Genomic DNA, 19,385 nt, shown 5'->3' with positions numbered 1-19,385 from the left:
GATGGTAGACCACTCAGTATGATGACCCCCTACAAATTCGTAATCGATGGGAGCACTAATACCAGCCAACTGTTGCATAGAACATTATCTCCATAGCATAAGATTCCAAGCTCTCATAGTGGTCCAATCTTACCCCAAATGGTATCCTTAGCAATCCAAGCCATTTGGTCAACCCCTTATCCTCCTCAGCTGCTGTAAGGCTATCCGAAGCTTCCTGAGACTTTTTGATGATCGTACATGAATCAAGCAATGTGGCATGATCATGAGGCAAATTTTTGCTCTTGCCCTCAGCTCATTTCTGCTCTTGCTCTCAAGAACAGTCATTAACTCTAGCAATCCCAAAAATCTTCATGTACCACATGAAGTACCTTGAGAAACTTCCAATTATTTTAGTTGCTGGTACCCTGAAGTTTTTCAATAATGAGGATTTGCTTGCTTTGAGGCAGGAGGCTATCTCTACCACACTGACAATCAACTGCTTTCAGTTGATTAGCATGCTACTGATTGTCTGAATGAAGGGAGGAATGGATATGTTTCAGATGAATTCGCGTGCCAAAAGCTAATTCATAATGATGTAATTTTTATTCAAAATATTATGAACAGCATGATAGTGGACGAGTAGGTGGGGAAGGTTTTCTGCTGCTTCTGCGCTGTTATTTTGATGACCCAGTTGTCATTGAAACCAGATTTTGGTATGCCTATGGACTGAGGATGTTGTCTCAAATTTAAGAAAGACCCTTTGCATGTAGCATACTTCCGGGCCCACAAGTTGCACTTTTTTATTCCATAATGTGCTCTAAAATCAGCCTGCATCTAATTGGTTCAGGGGTACATGTATATGACTTCGACCAATAAGCACAAGGCAATTCTACAGAAAAATGTTAAAAAGTATTTTTCCCCTCATCAGGCATAGAAAATTGTTGTCTTGAGTACAAATTTCAATAATGTTACTGTTTTGAGTAAGTGTTAAGCAACAGTGTTTTCATATTTTGTTGAAAGTACTTTCTAAAAAAATTTCCAAATAAAATGGAAACTTATACAATGTAATGTATTTAGTTTCATCTTGCATATTGTGCCGCTACAAAAAAATATTAACTGTGCTAATGAGGATGTTACCCTTCTGCTAATACATACGAGGGCGGTTCAATAAGTACCCGTGCTTGACAACAAAGGAGGTTCCTGAGGGAAGTTTATGTTATCATCGTGTGCTGCCATCTATCAAATGACGGTGAAACAAATTTTAGACAGATCTAAAGGTTAGGTTGGATTTGGCAGCCATTCGAGTAAGAGGTGTTTCGTGATTTTCGCAAAGATGGAAAAAGAGCAGTATTGTTCGGTAATTCGCTTTTTGTTTTTGGATCGGAAGAGATGCCTGGAGATAAAAGCAAAGTTGGATGCTGTGTATGGGGACACTTTGCCATCCATGACCACAGTTAGATGCTGGTTCAATGAATTTAAACGTGGGCGAACATCTGCTTTTGATGAGGAGTGACCAGGACGCCCGGCAGATGTGGTTACCGAGGAAATCATTCAAAAAGTCCACACCATGATTCTCACTGATCGACGAACGAAAGTGCGCAAAGTAGCAGAGGCCGTGGGTGTGTTGACTGGAAAGGCAATTAATATTTTACATGATAAGTTGGTGATGAAAAAATTTTCGGCCTGATGGGTGCCGTGATTGCTCACGGTGGACAACAAGCTGATCCGGCTGTCAACTTGGAACTAGCCGCCAAACTGCATTAACTACGTTATGAATTGCTGCCTGACCCCCCATATTCACCCGATCTGGCTCCCTGTGACTTTTTCTTATTCCCTAACATGAAGAAATGCCTCGCGGGAAAAAATTGAGCTCAAACGAGGAAGTTATCGCCGAGACAGAGGCGTATTTTGGAGAGTTTGACGAATCCTATGTTTTGGAGGGGTTAAAAAAATGGCTGGAACGTTGGGAGAAGTGTATCTTTCTAAAAGGGGACTATGTTGAAAAATAAAAAAAATGTTTTAAAAGAAATTGTTTCTTCATTTCTAACACGGGTACTTATTGAACTGCCCTCCTATATGCACTGTATCTCTCCCGATAAGCTCGAAGTCTGCTGGCATTCAATCCTAAGTACGAGACTGTCGTACGTACAAAACTGTCGTAGTATGACAGTTTTGTAAAGGCATAGAAAATGGTTGCTTTTATTACAAAGTTCAATTATATCAAAATAATAACAGAAACTAAGTGTTGCATAAAAAGTTAAATGATGATGATCTTAAGAGAGGCAATTGTCATACAATATTGAATTTAGACTTGAAGTCAATAGAGGTTAAACATGCACTTAGTAAATTCAGATGAGTGAAAAATATATGTTCATATGCTCTTAGATGGTCAAAGCTTCCACTGAAACTGCCACTTGAATACAAAAGGAAGGTTATTATGTATGAACTAATGGCATCATACCAATGAGGAGACTGAACTGGGCCTCAATTTCTACTGCTTGTGATTAAAAGTCCTGGCAGAAAGGTAAAAGTAGGCATCAGAATGTCTCTTCAAAATGTGAAATTGACAATGTGCTACATGGAAGTGGGATCACATTTTGTAAGAGGTAAGTGATAACCCCAGGGTAAATAACTGTGGAAATGATTAAGCAGCAGTGATGATGAATTACTGGGATTCTACATTGCATAATAGTGATAATACTAAACATTGATATGGCTGTATCTGTCTTATGTACCTTAAGTAAAATTTACCTGTGCAGTTTTATTCAAATTCTTTGATCCTTTTCTTTCTGATCCCGATATATTTTGTTAATTCTAACCTGAAAAATGAATGTGAATATAATGGGTTGGAAAATATGGTATATTACATGATTTATTGCAGTTGTGAAAAAATTCCTTCCAGCGTTCCCTCAATTTGCATCATGAGGTTTGCTCCTTATTTCTCTCTTCAATATCTATCTTTCCCAGAGTGCAGTCATTCCATTTTGTTCATATTTACAAGTTCCAAATGGGGATTATTTTTTATAAGTGGCTACTTGTTCATCTACTCCACAGTGAGGAAGATGATGAAAGTCCTCCGATAAAAAAGGGTTAATAAACTTTAACTCATATTGATACTTAATGAGAAATTCCTACATCATGCCCATTATTTTTTTTATTTCATTGTTATCCAATGCGTGATAAGGCTTCTAGTTTGAATAATAATTAAGAAGTACTGTAAATTAAAATATTATTTTACACACTTCATGTCATTTTTTCAATTTGATTAATCCTTTTGTAGAGATTAATATCAAAGAGCTGGAAACTACTCCATTATCACTTATGTGGTTTCATATTTCAAAAGTAGAAATTGCTATTATTTCCAAAGGTTTGTAGGCAGCACTGGTTCACTGAAAGCTGATTAAAAGCAAAAAAATCTGTTATGTTGGCATTAAATGATTTAATAGGATGTTGATCCTTTGGCTGCCCTCGTATGGTGCCCTTAGAGGCTGCAGTGCCTGCCAGCAATTGAATGACAGCATTTTGAAAGTTTTCTGTTTTCTCCAATATTTACTAATATAATTGTTATTAGAGGGTAGGGGAGGGGTTTGTGTTATGGGAGGACTTTGGTGTGATTTCATATCAACATTCATCATTAACACAGAATATATTTGGAGAGGATAGAGAATGAGTATTCACTTGCATTTATGAAATACAGGTATAGTGTCCAAAATGTCATAATTCGATGGCAAAATGGAAAGGATTCTGAGGTGGATTATATCCCCAATGATTACTTGCAAGTTGCAATACAATATGTTTCAAAAACAAACTTTGTTTGGATGATAATGGGTTTGTTGCAGAAAACATTTATGGTTGAAGTGATTACGAAATTAGTTTATCGGAAGTGAGGTTATTATAATTAAATGCTGTTCCTTCTGATGAAATAAGCCTTTGTAACTGACGCAGCTAATTTTTATTATTCCATAATTTGAGAATCATTTTATCTATCTGAAAGAACTTTCTGTTAGAAATTAAAACCACGTGTTATTTTTATGCTGTGTTACAATATCTCAAATATTACATTCCTTCAGGGCTACTCAGTTCCTGTCACTACTCCATCAACATATATTGCCACACCAGAGCCCCAATCAGAAGTGGATTATGAAGAAGATTATGAGGAGTATGCTGATCCACATTACCATTCCACAAACAATTAAGCAGCTGTGAGGGATAATACTTACTAAATTGATAAGTAAGTAATATATTTAACCTTATTTTTCTGATATGACTTTGCAGATATATATATATATATATATATATATATATATATATATATATATATATATATATATATATATATATATATATATATGTATATGTATATATATGTATATATATGTATATATATGTATATATATATATACATACATGTGTGTGTGTGTGTGAGTAATTTAATAAATATTGGTATTTACATGTATTAGCATCTAACCAGCATAAACGTTATGCCCTTCTAAATTGAATTCAATCATTGAAATAAATTTTTCTTAAATGTTGCATTTTTCTTTGAAGTGTGCATTATTTTGTATTCCATGATTACTCAATTTCTGAAATTTTCTTCTAATGAATAGATATGTCTCCTAGGTTTGAGAAGAGTTAAATAAAAAATTCAAGGTTGACTAAATAACATCTGAACCTATCCTCTGCCTAAGTTTCCCAAAGTTATCATCAGATCCAGAATCAGGAGTTTTGATTTGATTTTTTTTCATAATCATTACCAAAATGCATGATTTAAAAATATTTCTTGGACGCATTATACAAAGACCCAAAAACATTCAGTATTCTTTTATTTACTAATTTTGAATGTGAATTGTTGCCTTAGTTTCCAGTCCAGTAGTTTAAAAAGGGTGGCTATTTTTATCAAACCTTTTGGTGTGCTGCTATTGAAGCAGTTTTAGCCGTGAATTTAAATGAATGATATTAAATTGAAGTAGGTACTTCCAAAATTTTATTTTTGGCCTTCTTTTCAAAACTGATCCAAAATCTTAGGTCATGCTTCAAAAGAACCACCATGATTGGTTCATATACATGCAAGTAGGTATCATAGAAAGCCTTTGATTTGATACAAATAACAAATTATTATGCATTTAAAATCAAGCTTTGAATAACCAGGGAGCGTTGAAAAAAATATTCAAATGAGTTGGCATTTTTACTGCAGTAATTGGAAATATATCAGTAAAATTTCAGGAAGAACAAATCTAAATGGCATGCCATTATTCATTATTTAACTTGGTATATAAAATATGAAAGTGTTAGATTGCAATTTTTTCATGAGCATTCCCTTAATTATCATCATGCTAATTATTATTACCTGAATCCCTTTTTACATGAGGTTATCAATTAATATATTTGCATTTAATCCATAGTAGACTTTACATAATAGGCAATTGGAGTTACAAAGGTTTTGCTGAATGTCAATAAATTATCAATAATTGACTACATATTTACTTTAAAAGAGTAATGAAGTTAATGGCAAAAAGGGGAGAAGATCAATTAAGAGGATTAATGAAAATGAAAGAGGTATTGAAGGAATTCTGGCCTGGCTAACTTAAATTAGGATTGAGAATTCAAAGAGTTTTTGAAAGAAAATGAACATTACAGAGAACCAAATCTGAATTTACTTTTTAGAAGTTGTCCAGGAACATGTTCAGATAAAAAAAGAGTTTATACAAAATGCTCTCTCAATCTTGTGGGGTTTAGCCCATGCATTAATAAAATCTATTGTCATTCCATATTGAATTATCTAGGAAACCATTTAGAAGACTACTGATGCTTAGATGGGGCTGCAAGTTAATTCCTAGTATATTGAGATCCATCAAATATCTCTGCGGGAACTGTGGCATGTGGAATACTCATGGTCATTTACTATAGATGTCCTCTGGATTCCATTTGATTACTTATGAATCCCAACCCTGGGGAACATTTATTATCCTTGGTATTATGTTAATCATAATATTCCATTAATCTACTCGCTTCAATGTCATCCCCCTCCTCTTTAAACCACAGCCTTAGTAACCTCAAGTCCTGTGGCCTTTGTCTGATTTCAGTAATTCATTTGCATGGCATGAGATTAGTGCATAATCAATTTTTTTGTAAATTAGACTTTTGAATCATTTAGTTTATTCTGTAGGGAAAATAAACATCGTTTTCCTTGCTTTTTAAGAAACCTATGCTTCAGTTTTCTTATAAATTTTATGTTCTCTAAACTTTAATTGCATTGAACTCTCCAAGAATTTTCATTTTAGCTCATAAAAATGATTTTTATGCTCAGAATTTCTCTTGTGTGTAATGAATGTTATTCCTCATTCCAGTTCCTAACACAAGAAGAATCTGTTGAACTTGGGATGTGATTAGTGAGTGTTATATTTGTATATATGTACTTATCATAATGTGTGTACAGAATAACTTGTTTGGGAGTCAGTTTAGATTCCCTTCTCTTCATGACTATCATGAAGAAATGGAGACATTCACCATATTCAAAGGATGAAGAAACATGACATACTCCATGACTAATTAGTTAAGAAGGAGAAAGTGCTTTCATAATTAAACACACTTGTTCAGAGTGACTGTTCTTGAGTGGATACAGACCCTGGAAAGAGCTGTATATAGTTTCATATGTGGTTCCAACATTTTGCACCATAGCTTTAAAATTGAATTAACTAAGGGCTGATTTTGGATGCACATGTTGAGAAAATCAAGACTCAAGTTATTTCATGTGAACTAATGGTGTTTGTTCCTTATCGATACTCCAGCAGCTTGGTCATGCAGATTTCTGAATGGAAATTTGCAAGAATTAAGTGCTAAAACCAGTATTTACAAAGACTTATATTTATGAAATCTGGCAGAGTTAATTCATATACATATGTACCATGTGAATAATTTTAAGCACTAAATTGTTTAACACAAGCTGTGTAACTGTTATGTAGTTGTGCAAATGATGTGGATTGTGGATTGCTCTTGAATCTGTGCATTGAAGAGTACCTAGGTTAAAACCCCATGTTAAAATACTGTTGACGAAATGAATCTTTTGTCTCTATGAAAACTGAAATTATATATTTAATATGGACGATTTTCTTTACCTTTAGTTTGCTTACATATTTTTGAGGTAGTAAGCAAAGAATTCCTGTCAAATCAATATGGTATTGTTTAAGCATGGAAGAAAGAATTCTTTCAAGTTTCTGTTGGCATAAAATTTGAATTAGGTACCCCAACTGTGCATTTTATTTTAATGGATGTGACATGGCTCTTCACTGCCGTAAAGTAATATATTTAGTGAAGCCATAATTTGATACATCATAAAACCCTTGCATGCAGGATTTACAATTTTTAAAGAATCATCAAATCAATATCTGCCATAATATTATTTTGTTCAAATTTGTTTCACTGAAATTTGACAGATTGGAGAATCAAATAAATTTCAAATAGTTAAAGGTTTTCTTGGCTCATTGCAATTTGGTGGTATGTAATGATTGTTGGACAATTATTGCCTTGTTTTAGGATTGCCTCTAAAAGTATGTGCTGCTCATCTTCTCAAAATTCAGCCTTAAAATCAATTAGAATGTTATTTTTGGGGTTATTGGTATGTGTGTTATTTTTAATGTTGTGGAAATGCATGTTATTCTTCTTATTGTATTTTCATTTAATAGGGCAAGCTATCAAGCTCATGCTATAAGTCCTTTGACAGCTTTCTTATTTAGCATTTTACGTCATCTCATAAAATTTTACCCTTGAAATTTCTGATTAAATGATGTGTTAATACTCATATACATTAATCAGCATATACCTTTTTAAAGTTTGAAAAATAGTTTTTTTAGTAGGTACATCTCCTTTTTAAATGGCAGTAAAAATTCCCCAAAGAGATGCTGTCATCTCAAATTCTCATGAAGGGTATAAAAGTAAACATTGATAATTTTCAGTGCACATTTATTGATTAAAAATAAAGTTGTAGTAAGTATGTCATTTTGTGAATATATGCTACAGAGTAAAGCCCACTAAAAGAAGTGTCTTATTAGCTTTCAGCTCAGGTGCTTCAGATGTTTCATTTTTATTTCTTGACAATTCAATTGTAAATAAATAATTTTGGACCATTTATATACAATGTCATCCTTCATTATTCATTTTCATATGCATATACCTCCTACTTTCACCAATGCTGATAGCCAATCTTCAGATACAAATTGTCATACTTGGAGTATGTACAGCCAGGACTATCCAGATGTCAAGTAGTATGTTCCAATAGTTTTGGAATAAATTTTTAATCATTTATAATCCATATGAATTAAATTTATGATGCTGTAAAAACTGAAAAATAAGATCTGGTGACCTCATTTCCTTATCCCCAGACATCTCAAGAAGGCAGCAGTGCATAGATGGCCTATCTCAGAAAATTCAAAGAATGAATAAAAGAAATGCTTGGCCTGTTTTGTAAACAAAAATGCCAACCAGACAGACACTCTATCACTGAAATAAAGGACAGAGAATTAATGCTCTTGAGCAGCTAGCACATGTGCAAGTTTTTCATCTATTGCAATTGTGGAATGATTTTTAATATGATGCATTTTTGACTAATGAATCTTTGCACACTTTCCACTCCCGCTTCCTGGGCCTTCCACTTTTCATTCACTAAGTGCTTATAAAGGGGTTCCTCGACTTCCCTCTCCTTATCTTTCCTTTCAGCTCATTGGCTCCCCCACTAATGAGTTCCTCCTAATCCTTCCTAGAAGTTCCACCAATCTCTCCCTTTAGTGTGTACATGGATATAAGTAAACTTTCTGCATGCACTTTACCTGGTCATGATATCTTGCATAAAAACCTAAGTCATATTTAAAATAAAATGTTGGGCACAATAGCAAGTGCTTATGGACAAGTAATTTTACTCAAATAGACTTCCCACTGTTTTGCCTGAAATCATGAATTTCAAAAGGGCATCTTTCTGCCCTTATTATCCAGTCACTCTCCCAACTTCTTCTCAAGTTAATAATCTAGCCTTAATGCGTTCAATAGTATATTGTAGTAATTATCAAAGACTTTTCATTTCCACAGGAAAGAATTTATTATTGTTGGCTGGTTTCAAAGTCTGATTCTTTTCTTCGTACTTTGCAAATGGATTTCCTCAAGTATCAGCCTCAATCATCTCTAAAATATATTGCATTGGTGGGAGATATGACACTTGAAGTGGCTTTAGTATAATAAGATTAGTGCAATTATATTTCTCATAGTGATAATTACATTCAGAAATAAACACATCAGATTGAAATTTACTTCATACATTTATTTAATTTTAAACCTTTCATGCCTCAGAATGGAATTGCACAATTATGTGTACCTTTGTGTATAAAATTGCTTTTTGTCACTAACAACTTGCATATTTCAAAAAGTTAAAATGTACCTATCACAGATTCTGGTTAAACCTCCATGTATGTTATAGCTGTGAGGGTGGGTGCAACAGGATGAGGATAACATGTCTGAAGCCATGTGAGAAACACATTCCGGTAGTGAAATACTTAGGCATTATCTGACAATAATAATAATAAATTTATTGGTCCTGTTGATATGTTAGTACATATATAGGCCTTGTCAAATATACATTAAAATAGTAGTACATATTACAAGATTTAAACATCATACAGCAATATTAACAGTCATTTAAACAAGAATTCTTTTACATTGTAAAAACAATTGTCAAGTAAATATTTTTTTAATTTAATTTTAAAATACACCAGTCTTTGCTCATTTTTTATTTCTATTGGCAAATTGTTAAATAATTTACAACCCATATACGTAGGCCCATTGCTGAACATAGAAAGTTTATGAGAACTTGTTACATAATTGGATTTTTTTCTGGTATCATAGTTATGCACATTTTTATTTGTTTTTAAGTTAAATTTACCTTCAAAAGTTTTTACAAATAATATGGATTCATACATATAAATGCAGGATAGAGGCATAATCCTCAGCTTTTTAAATAGGCCTCTACAGCTCTCTTTTTGACTAGCATTACAAATTGTTCTTATTGTCCACTTTTGGAGTTTAAAAATTCTTTCAGATGGAGTGGAATTTCCCCATGCCACTATGCCATATTTCAATCTGCTATAGACATGTGCATAATATAGACTTATGGCTGTGTCAGTATTCGTAAGTTTTTTCATCCTTCTGATTAAATAACAACCAGAGGCAATTTGAGATGCAAGATTATCAATGTGACTATCCCAACTAAGACATTCATTTAAGAACAAACCAAGGAATTTAATACCTGTTGTACGTCCTAGACTGTTGTCTGTAAACTTAATGTATGGACTACAGTCAATTTTCTTCTGTGGCGTATGAAACAGCATATAGGATGATTTACTCTTATTTATTAGAACCTTATTATTAGAACACCAACTCTCCATGTTTGTGACAACTTCCTCAGCTGGTAGAACCACATTTCCTGCCTGCTTTAACAGATGATTGGTATCGTCTGCATACATGAATACCTCACCATTTAAAAATCTATGGTGTCTCAAAATTATTAAAAATATTTTTAACCTTTACTACATTTGGAGTATTAATTTTCCTAGCATGAATTTTAATGGCATACTCGTAATCGTTAGTCAAGAACCACTACTTGTATTGTGATGTTTCCAAGTTCTAGATCGTAGTCCAATGTAGTTTTTATTCTCTCCCAAGGTCTACTTGAAATGTCTGCCTCATGTAGTCCAAATCATCTGTTTGGCATTGGTTTTGTCCTCTGCCAATTGGGCCATGATGTTACACTTTCCATGTCCCCATGATATATGAAGGTTCTTGGTGATAAAACTCCTTTTGTTGAGGCCCAAATTCTAATTTCCAGCTCTTTCTTTAGGGGTTACTGTAAACCCTTGCTCCCTTATCCTAAGTGAAACCTTTTTTGAGTGCCTCAGGTGCTCTTGCTTGAATTTAATATACACCGCAAGACCATCCAGACTACTTAGCATAAATATTTGATATCATGGAAAATGTTGTCCAATTCTCTTTTCAGGGTTTATTATTTTTTGAAAAAATTTCAAAGGTGTATCTCAGTTCTCGCACAGGGCAATGAATACTAAAGGAATTCTACCATGATAAGGGGCATTTAATGGCATGTAGAGTTAAGATAATTTGCAAGATAATTTAAGAAATCAGGTATGAGCACATCTGCAGTATCTACACAATAAGTAAATGGGGAATTCCATGGATTTTGTATTCACCCTCTTTTTCTTGTATGTACTGCAGATTTTTCATACTTAAGGAAATTAAGGTAAGTCTGTTCACATTTAACAACATATAAATGTGACACCAAGGGATTATTTTCATCTTCAGTATCCTAGTATCCTTTCATATATAGTCTTACTATTATTTAAATCTAGATATTCCTGTTTTTCAAACCTACTGTTTATTCTAGCATTTCAGCCTTTCTCTAATTATTGATCATGGCTCTATCAAGCCCCATTCATTGTATGTATATTGAATTTAACTTATTTTTGTGTTATTGGAACTATTTCGTTTATAAATTGCTTTCTATTATTCTATTCTTCCCAATAATATTCCTGAATACTGGCTTTTACTTATTTCTTCATGGAAATTTTCTTTATTAATATTTTATAAGTTGCATTACTGTACCTTGTCCTCCAGTGAATATCCCCATGCCTCTTGTCATTGTAACACCTCCAGGAATGATCATCAACTAACAATTCATACAGGATGGGGAATCATTTCAAGGAAGTCTTATTTCCTGGCTGGGAAGTTATTTCCTGGAACTCCCCTATAGAGAGTTCCAGGGATTTCATCATGGGAGATATTTATTTCCCCACATGGAACAATGCTTTTCCTGCTTAGAAATTAATTCCCCTTGGGGAAATGAATGAGGAATCTCAAGCACCCAAGAGAGCATTTTCAATAGATAAGTAAAATGCAGTTTAAGCCATTTCAATATGCATTGATTCCGTTTCACTTTTTTGAGACAATATAAATGATGAAATAGCAATAAGACAAATATGACTGATGGTAGTATAACTCATTGTGCTTCAGTACTACTATGAACACATCCAGAATAACTGCCATGGGGTTGCTTTAATCTGATGATTAACTTAAATGAAATGCTTTGTTAACATTGGCTGCACAGTTAAATTTATTCTTCAGTTGGTGTATTCAAATCAACCGCATTTTCTGCAGGTACGTAAATTTGCTGCTAAGGGTGCTAATGGGCATGGATTTTATTGCCTTGCACGCGTATTACCAGTGCCATACTGCGCGCGCTTTGATGGGATACATTCGAGCGTAGCCAGCGATCTATTGCATCGATGGATATGGTCTAATTTGGCAACATTGCTTTGTGATCTTCTCTCAGCTGGTTTCTCTGGTAACCATGGTAACCGCTGGAATAACAAACTCATGTGGAGTGTGGTTGCTTTTATCGTAGGTAGTTACGTGCCCAAAATTTTTTCTGCATTAACTGCTCCCTTCTTATTGTTACAAGCGCACGCCTACGATTTGAAATGGAATCACCCAGTTATAATTTTCAACTAAATCAAAAAATCGTGCCTGGCTTTGTGACAATTGGAAAATATGATGGCGTTCATCCAGCTCTTTCCACGGTATCATCCTCAAATAAGGTGCTTCGCGTTTTTTTACTGCGTAATATGTTTTTGCACGTTCACAAGATGTTTAACATTTATATATGCCATGATTTCGTAAGTGGTATAGCAACGAACATTTTGTTTTACTCCTTCAAAGTGGTCAATATTGGTCGGGTAAAAACTATTTTCTGATTGTTTACTAATTGTATTTATTGTTTGTCATCCCAAATAATAGCCAAATTCTCAGTGACACTTAGTTTGTAAATATCAAGTTTAATGATTTTTTAATAAAAAAAACTATATTTAATAAATTTTAAAAATAAATGATACCTTTTATAAATGTCGCCGATTTTGCTGTCATTTTCGCGGTACGCGAAGAAAAACTCGTAGGACTGGCAAACATATCATTGATTTGTATTTTATTTCCTTTGAGGTGTAATTAGTAGTAATTGTAGTAGCCTCGTTGATTTCACGTTGAGTTACTTTTTTTTAAGACGCTTAAGTTTTAAGAAAGGGATGCGGGATCAAGATGAAAGTAGGAAAAAGACGGATGCAACTATTACTCAGGATTTCCCAGTGAATCGCGCATACATAAGAGTTCTTGGGGTTTAGTCTTCTCCCTAGAACATGTGTACTATTCATGCGACATGGCGTACCACCACTTCAGAGCTCTGGGTTCATGCATAATTTACCTTCATATTACCCCTTTCCAGAAACTGTAAGTAAAAAAGCCTAGTTCAAATCATTTTGGTAAAGAGCGCATTTTCATACTTATTTTTTGTTTTTTGCATACTTATTTCACCTCTTATCACATTAAGTCGTTGTTTCATACTTGCTCCTCTGCCTGTGAAACTTCCAATCTTACTCAGGTCTCATTTTCAGAGTGTCTTTGACTCAGTCATGATTTTCTGAGTAGACCTATACCACATAATTCATCACTCGTCTCATTCATGTTTCGTGATTCAGCTCGCCTATTCTTTCAATATAACCAGGCCAGCAGACGTCTGTTTGTTGAGCAGAGGGTACTTCTTTCATTTGTTTATTGTGGGGATATCCGGTTAATTCCTTCATCCTCCACACATTCCTTCTATCTCCTCTACCTTTATTACAAATACTCTTTATGTCCCTCATACCAATCATGTTATATGCTACATTATACTAATCCTGGCTTATCTTATTTTCGCTCCTATGCATTTATGTTGGAAGTAGCTTACCGTTATATATTGCCTTCTCCTTTAGGCAACAATATTTTTATATACTCCACATACTACCAATTACACTCTATTGACATTCATAACATTTTAAATCCCTACAGTTGTCATCATATTTCACAAGTATACTGTGTAAGTAACACATAATATATTTTAAAATTCATCTTGTGCAGTATTCACCCACAGTTGGATTCTCTCTGATACCTCACCAAAATTATGCTGGGCTACTTGTTAATCTTTTGGGCTCTCAGTTGGCAAAGTGCATCATCAGCATTTAAATGGATGGGTATATTTTCATATCAACTTTTTATGCCTACCTCATCCATGTATTCATCTGTCACACATAAACACACAGTGCATTGCAATACTTTTTACATGTGGAACTGCTCCTGATACTCTTTGAAATTAGAAACAGGAAGATGATGGGTCATGGAGAGGAGCAGGAATATGGCAGAGTCAAGCTATCAAGTGGAATGGTATCATGAATCATCCTTAGGTTGGAAAAGGAATAAACGCTGAGGTAATAAGTGTTGCTTCACTGAGGGAGTGCAATAGGGATGGGAGCTGGGGTGGTATTGGAACGTGTAAGTACATGGAGAAAAAATCCCATCTTGGTTGATAGTCATTTCAGAATGCAGATCACCATGAGAGGTAAAATCAGCAATTATGCCTCCCTTTTTGGAGAATGTTACATCATCCTGTCAATTACAAACCAAAGGCTTTTCTACCACTGAAGAAGAATTTCCAGCATGAGCAAAGTGATTAAGAAAAATTATGAATAGTATTGAACATAAAACTTAAAAATGACAGTTTTAATTGATTTTGATCAGGTATATTTAAAGAGGGCATTGTGTGCAATTCTCCACATCTAACTTTGGGAAACATATTTTAGTGCAAAATACATGTAGACATATTAAAATATTAGGATAGCCTGCTGTATCAAAAATAATTATGCTGCTAAGATATTTGAGTATCCTATTGCATCTGCTTCTCAAGTGAAATGCCTTCTTCCTGACTCTAAAAATTAACCTCATTTATTGAGATGCTTACTGATGAGGGTAGCCACTTAATTTATTTGGCCATTTGATTGGTGATGCCTTATTACGAGAAATAAGGATCGATATGACCAAATTCCCATTATCATACGCAAAATACGAGGGTCATCCGGAAAGTAGTACCCGTTCGTGCCGCATGAAGTGCTGACGACGCGAGTAGCCGCTGGACGAGGTCAGATAGCTTCAGTGGCTTGTCTGCCTTCTCTGAGCCAAGTTGCGTGACGCTAGCATTGCCTGTGTTGTTTCTGTGATTGTTTACAATGTTTAAAAAAATTGAGAACGCCGCCAGTTGTGAAGTGAGGGCAGTGATTAAATTCCTCAATGCAAGAAACGTTCGCCCATGTGATATTCATCGCCAATTAAAGGAGGTGTATGGAGACAATGTAATGGACGAGTCGTCTGTTCGGCGGTGGTGTCGCAACTTCAACATGGGGAGGGGGAACACACACGACGATGAGCGTTCGGGGAGACCGTCTGTCATTACAGACCAACTGGTGAGCTCAGTTGACGAATTCGTGAGGAACGATCGGCGCGTCACAATTGATGACATCTGTGAGCATTTTCCCAATGTTTCTCGAACAATTGTTCATGAAATTGTTAAACACCATCTGCATTATGCAAAAATTTGTGCAAGATGGGTCCCTCGCGTATCTCAATGAGCTGGCGGCGAAGGACTATGCAGCAGGAATACAGAAACTTGTCACACGTTATGACAAATGCCTTAATTTGCTTGGAGATTATGTTGAGAAGTAGTTTAAAGTATCCTCTTTCAAATAAAATTTTTTATGTCTGTTAATATTTACTTTTGTGTCTTTATTTCACGAACGGGTACTACTTTCCGGATGACCCTCGTAGTTTCCTCACATTTGAGCCTGATTGTCAATCTGTTGCATCGTAACAATTGTGGCTTTGTTGATATATGCCATAGGTTTGGTTGATGCAGGGAATTGATCATCCCACCCAAATAATTCTAGGGAGGGATTGCCCTTCCGACATCAATTTTACTATGGACGTAGTGAAATAAAATTTCTGTGCAGCCTTGTTCCCCCAAGATTTGGATGTAAGCCTAAGTGGCAAAATCCATTGCTTTGTGACAAAATATTAGGATAGTTGAATAAATGCTTTTCCTGGCATATTTTTTCAACTCATAAATATCAGTCAATCCCCATTGTGTGAATTCTAAAATTTTAAATCCATCACCCTCTTTTCTGCTCTCTTTAACATTGTTATCAGCATAGCCTTGGATTGCTCTTCTAAGAGCAATGGTTGACAACCCCTACGGACTAGTTTTGAATCCCCTAGCACCACATAGACTTTATGGAAGAATGAAATACAAGTATTACAAAGGAGAATTAGAGTTTTTCAATCTTTATCAATAATTGGTTAGTTGGCTGGACATATTCTCACAGGCTGATCCTAAGTTTGCAAGGAGAATTCCCCCTTTGGTATGATTGTAAATGACCTCAGCTCTTGGTTGAGTCCCCTCAAAATAAATGGGTTTAGGTGATATTTTGTGCTACTATCACGACCGTATCAATACAAAGGTTTTAGGTGAGGGTTGAGTTAACATTGAACTAAGCTGGAAAGAATAAGAAATTCACTTGTTAAGGTGAATGGGATTTTGATTTATCTGTGCCACCTGTCTATTACCATGAATTTATGGTGACCAGGAAATTAAATTTGGATTATTGATTAAATTTCCTCAAGAGAACCTGTGAAAATCTGATAAGAATCCAAATGCTCTCCCATCTATGCTGCCAACCTACCTGTTATATTATAAATGATATTTTAAGAATTTGGTTAAGTACCTAAGGTGTGGGATTATATTTACAAAGCCAATTGAAAGTTTTTAGTTTCTTTCTTTATGAAGCCTTTCTTTGTTTTTTAACAGTATGTGTACTTAAAAATACTTAAATTTTTGCTTTACAGCATAAGAAGAAATTAGTTGCTTTCAAGTCTTATCCTCTTAAAATCTACTGATACCTCTGCTGTCCTTCAAAATTTTAGCAAATTTCCAAAGATGTATCAAAAATAAATTGTAAAAAACAAATATCTTACTATATGTAATATATATAGTAAGAATATATAGAATATGCTTGCTTACGAAATGAAAATGGAGTGGTTATGTATGTTTGCTATTAAAATTCTGGTTTTTGCTAGTACTGTGCTTTGGTATGGGCTTCCTCTGATAAAACTGTGTCTAGGCAGGATATGTAGCATATATTCATTGTGCTAAACCTTTTTACCATGTTTAAAAACTGCTTTTCCTTATCCTGCATTTTTTCTCTGCACTTTGATTGCTGAAAAATTTCAAAATGCTTCATTCTTTGTGCTGGAGAACATTAAAATCATTAAACCATTTGCTGGGCAGTACCTTTTAATTGCCTGCATGTTTTTGAAGGGTGATTCTGTAATTTCTTTGATTTAATTTTAATGTATGTTTTTCTTTATTAATTTAAAGGTCATTTGCCCATTTTTGATCATTGCTGGATTCTAACCCATGACATTTACTCTAGTAAAGTATTTTTCAGGCGTTGAAATATACTCGTATATCATCCACAATGCCAGAAAATATATACTTATGAGAAAACTGAGGAATATTTCTATCTTTGTTGTAAGAATAACCCCAGGTAAAAGTTTGAAATATCATAGAAGCACTCACTTGAAACTTTGTTTATGCGTGAATTTCCTTAGGTGTTATGCAAGTAGGAGGTGCTTCTTCATAGTATCAGGTGGAAAGACATTGATAGTAATATAGGGGCAGCAGTAAGAGAGCAGACCGAACTGCTGATAAGAGAACTGCTTGGTTTCCACCTGATTTCCTTGTTTGGTACAATAAGATTTACAATCTGTCATGTATGCACCTTAAGTATTCTTATAAGTTTTATATCAGCATATTTTTAACCATGCAGGCAAGGACATTTCTCCTTTTTTGCTAAACTTCACCCTTTACTGATTCATCACTCATGACCTGCATCAACTGCAATGCCTAGTCTGCCTCATGATTCCTTGATTCTTCCTCTCAAACTAACTTCTGAAAATTATTATGACCAAAGTTTGGTTTGATAGGTGAAGGTAGTGCTTTTCATGGGCTACTTTTTGCAAATAGTTTGGAAGAGAGATTTCCTCAATAGATTTATCTTACTTCTGTGTGCCATTGAGACAATTGTAGGTTCGGTACATACCTGATATGAGCACTGGACCTAAAACTGCCCCATCAAAGGCCATTGAATTTAGATAGTTCCTTGCTCCATGGTATACCCTATATGAACAATCTTGAAAACAAAAATCTTTGCTTGGCTTACCGTACAACATAAAAGATACAAATGGTACAGCACCTAAATAAATGAATGAATAACTACACACTGTTGGTAAAGACCGAAAATTGGTGTGCATCTTATTTTTGTACAATTTATTTTTTACATATTATGTATTGTAGCACTATATGTAAAAAGAGTAGGTCAATTTATGACAGCTACACATGTTTTATATTTTAACCCATTACATTTTTTTATGTAGTAAGGAGATACAAAAATTAAAAGTTAATGTTGTATCAGATGGTGTTCATTTCTATTGGTGGTTTATTCAGCTTGGTATTACAAGTACTGATAGACACATTTAGTGGTATAGGTGTGGGAATTGAGCGCTGAATTTGAATGGAGGTTATTTTGATTGTTTTGAACGGTGGCGTTGTGTTGACTGAGATACCAATGAGGTCTGAAATTAAGCAAAAAAGAAGAAATGTCCATGTTGGCATGGTTAAAAGTATGTTAACTTGAGACTAATTATGTAGGGTTTTGGAAAGTAGATTAGTCTGTAGATGTAGTAGTTGGCTGTGAAATTTGGCATATCTAATTGAAGTTAAGTGTAGCATTTCATAAATAAGATACAATTTGGTTGGAAGCTTTGGTATAAAAGCAAGGCCAAACTGTGAGTGACACCTACCTGGTAAGTAATTATAATTATATGTCTTAAACAGTATCTACCCCATTAATTATGATTGACTGGAACCTTCCTCAATAGCCATTATTGAAAATTTGATCATAGGTTATGTTGTACAGTCCTTAACCATAGAATCAAGTTTTATAAAAAAATAACAGAAGAAGTTGAATTGGAAAAAATGATACCTTCCCATCCAAGATGAAGCATTAGACATCTATCCCTTCCCAGATACTATATTCATGATGTGGTGGAAAGGTTTGCTTGTTCCAATCAACCACTACAATTGAACTATTGGCATGATTCATCGATCCGAATTCTCATGCCGGATGGATTGAAGAATTAAGGAGCCATGCAAAATGTCCAAAGAGCTCCTTTATTTCAGTGAGGTAGCCGAAAAAGCTTCTTGACACAATGAGGAGGCTATAAAAACAAAGTGGCAAACAAACAAACAATACCATTCTTAATCTCGGCAACTTCAGTACTCTGCGCACTGGGGCAATTGCTGCTCCTGGCAGTGGGAAAGACAAATTCTTACCTGTTGTCATAAATTCCTTGCAAACCTAACTTGATAAGAGGCAAGAACTGAA

The 19,385-nt window shown here is 34.6% G+C and overlaps 2 protein-coding genes across 4 annotated transcripts in view; both read left to right on the top strand.

The window, feature by feature from the left end:
- Positions 1–8,215, top strand: part of LOC139689417 (collagen alpha chain CG42342-like) — a 542,037-nt gene extending 533,822 nt beyond the window's left edge. For all 3 annotated transcript variants that reach the window (XM_071586532.1, XM_071586531.1, XM_071586530.1), the window contains 2 exons: positions 4,050–4,210; positions 6,327–8,215. In XM_071586532.1, coding sequence (XP_071442633.1) covers positions 4,050–4,175 — 126 coding nt within the window. In that variant the 3' untranslated portion in view covers positions 4,176–4,210; positions 6,327–8,215. The remainder of the gene's footprint in view (positions 1–4,049; positions 4,211–6,326) is intronic.
- Positions 8,216–12,492: 4,277 nt separating this feature from the next.
- Positions 12,493–19,385, top strand: part of LOC139689405 (BBSome complex member BBS2-like) — a 29,316-nt gene continuing 22,423 nt past the window's right edge. Inside the window, exon 1 of the mRNA XM_071586506.1 lies at positions 12,493–12,626. Coding sequence (XP_071442607.1) covers positions 12,510–12,626 — 117 coding nt within the window. The 5' untranslated portion in view covers positions 12,493–12,509. The remainder of the gene's footprint in view (positions 12,627–19,385) is intronic.

Source organism: Hetaerina americana, unplaced genomic scaffold (assembly GCF_022747635.1).
Source record: "Hetaerina americana unplaced genomic scaffold, ioHetAmer1.1.p SCAF_23, whole genome shotgun sequence".
Lineage (NCBI taxonomy): Eukaryota > Metazoa > Arthropoda > Insecta > Odonata > Calopterygidae > Hetaerina > Hetaerina americana.
Note: the sequence above shows the minus strand (reverse complement) of the source record. Positions and strands in the feature narration are given on the sequence as shown.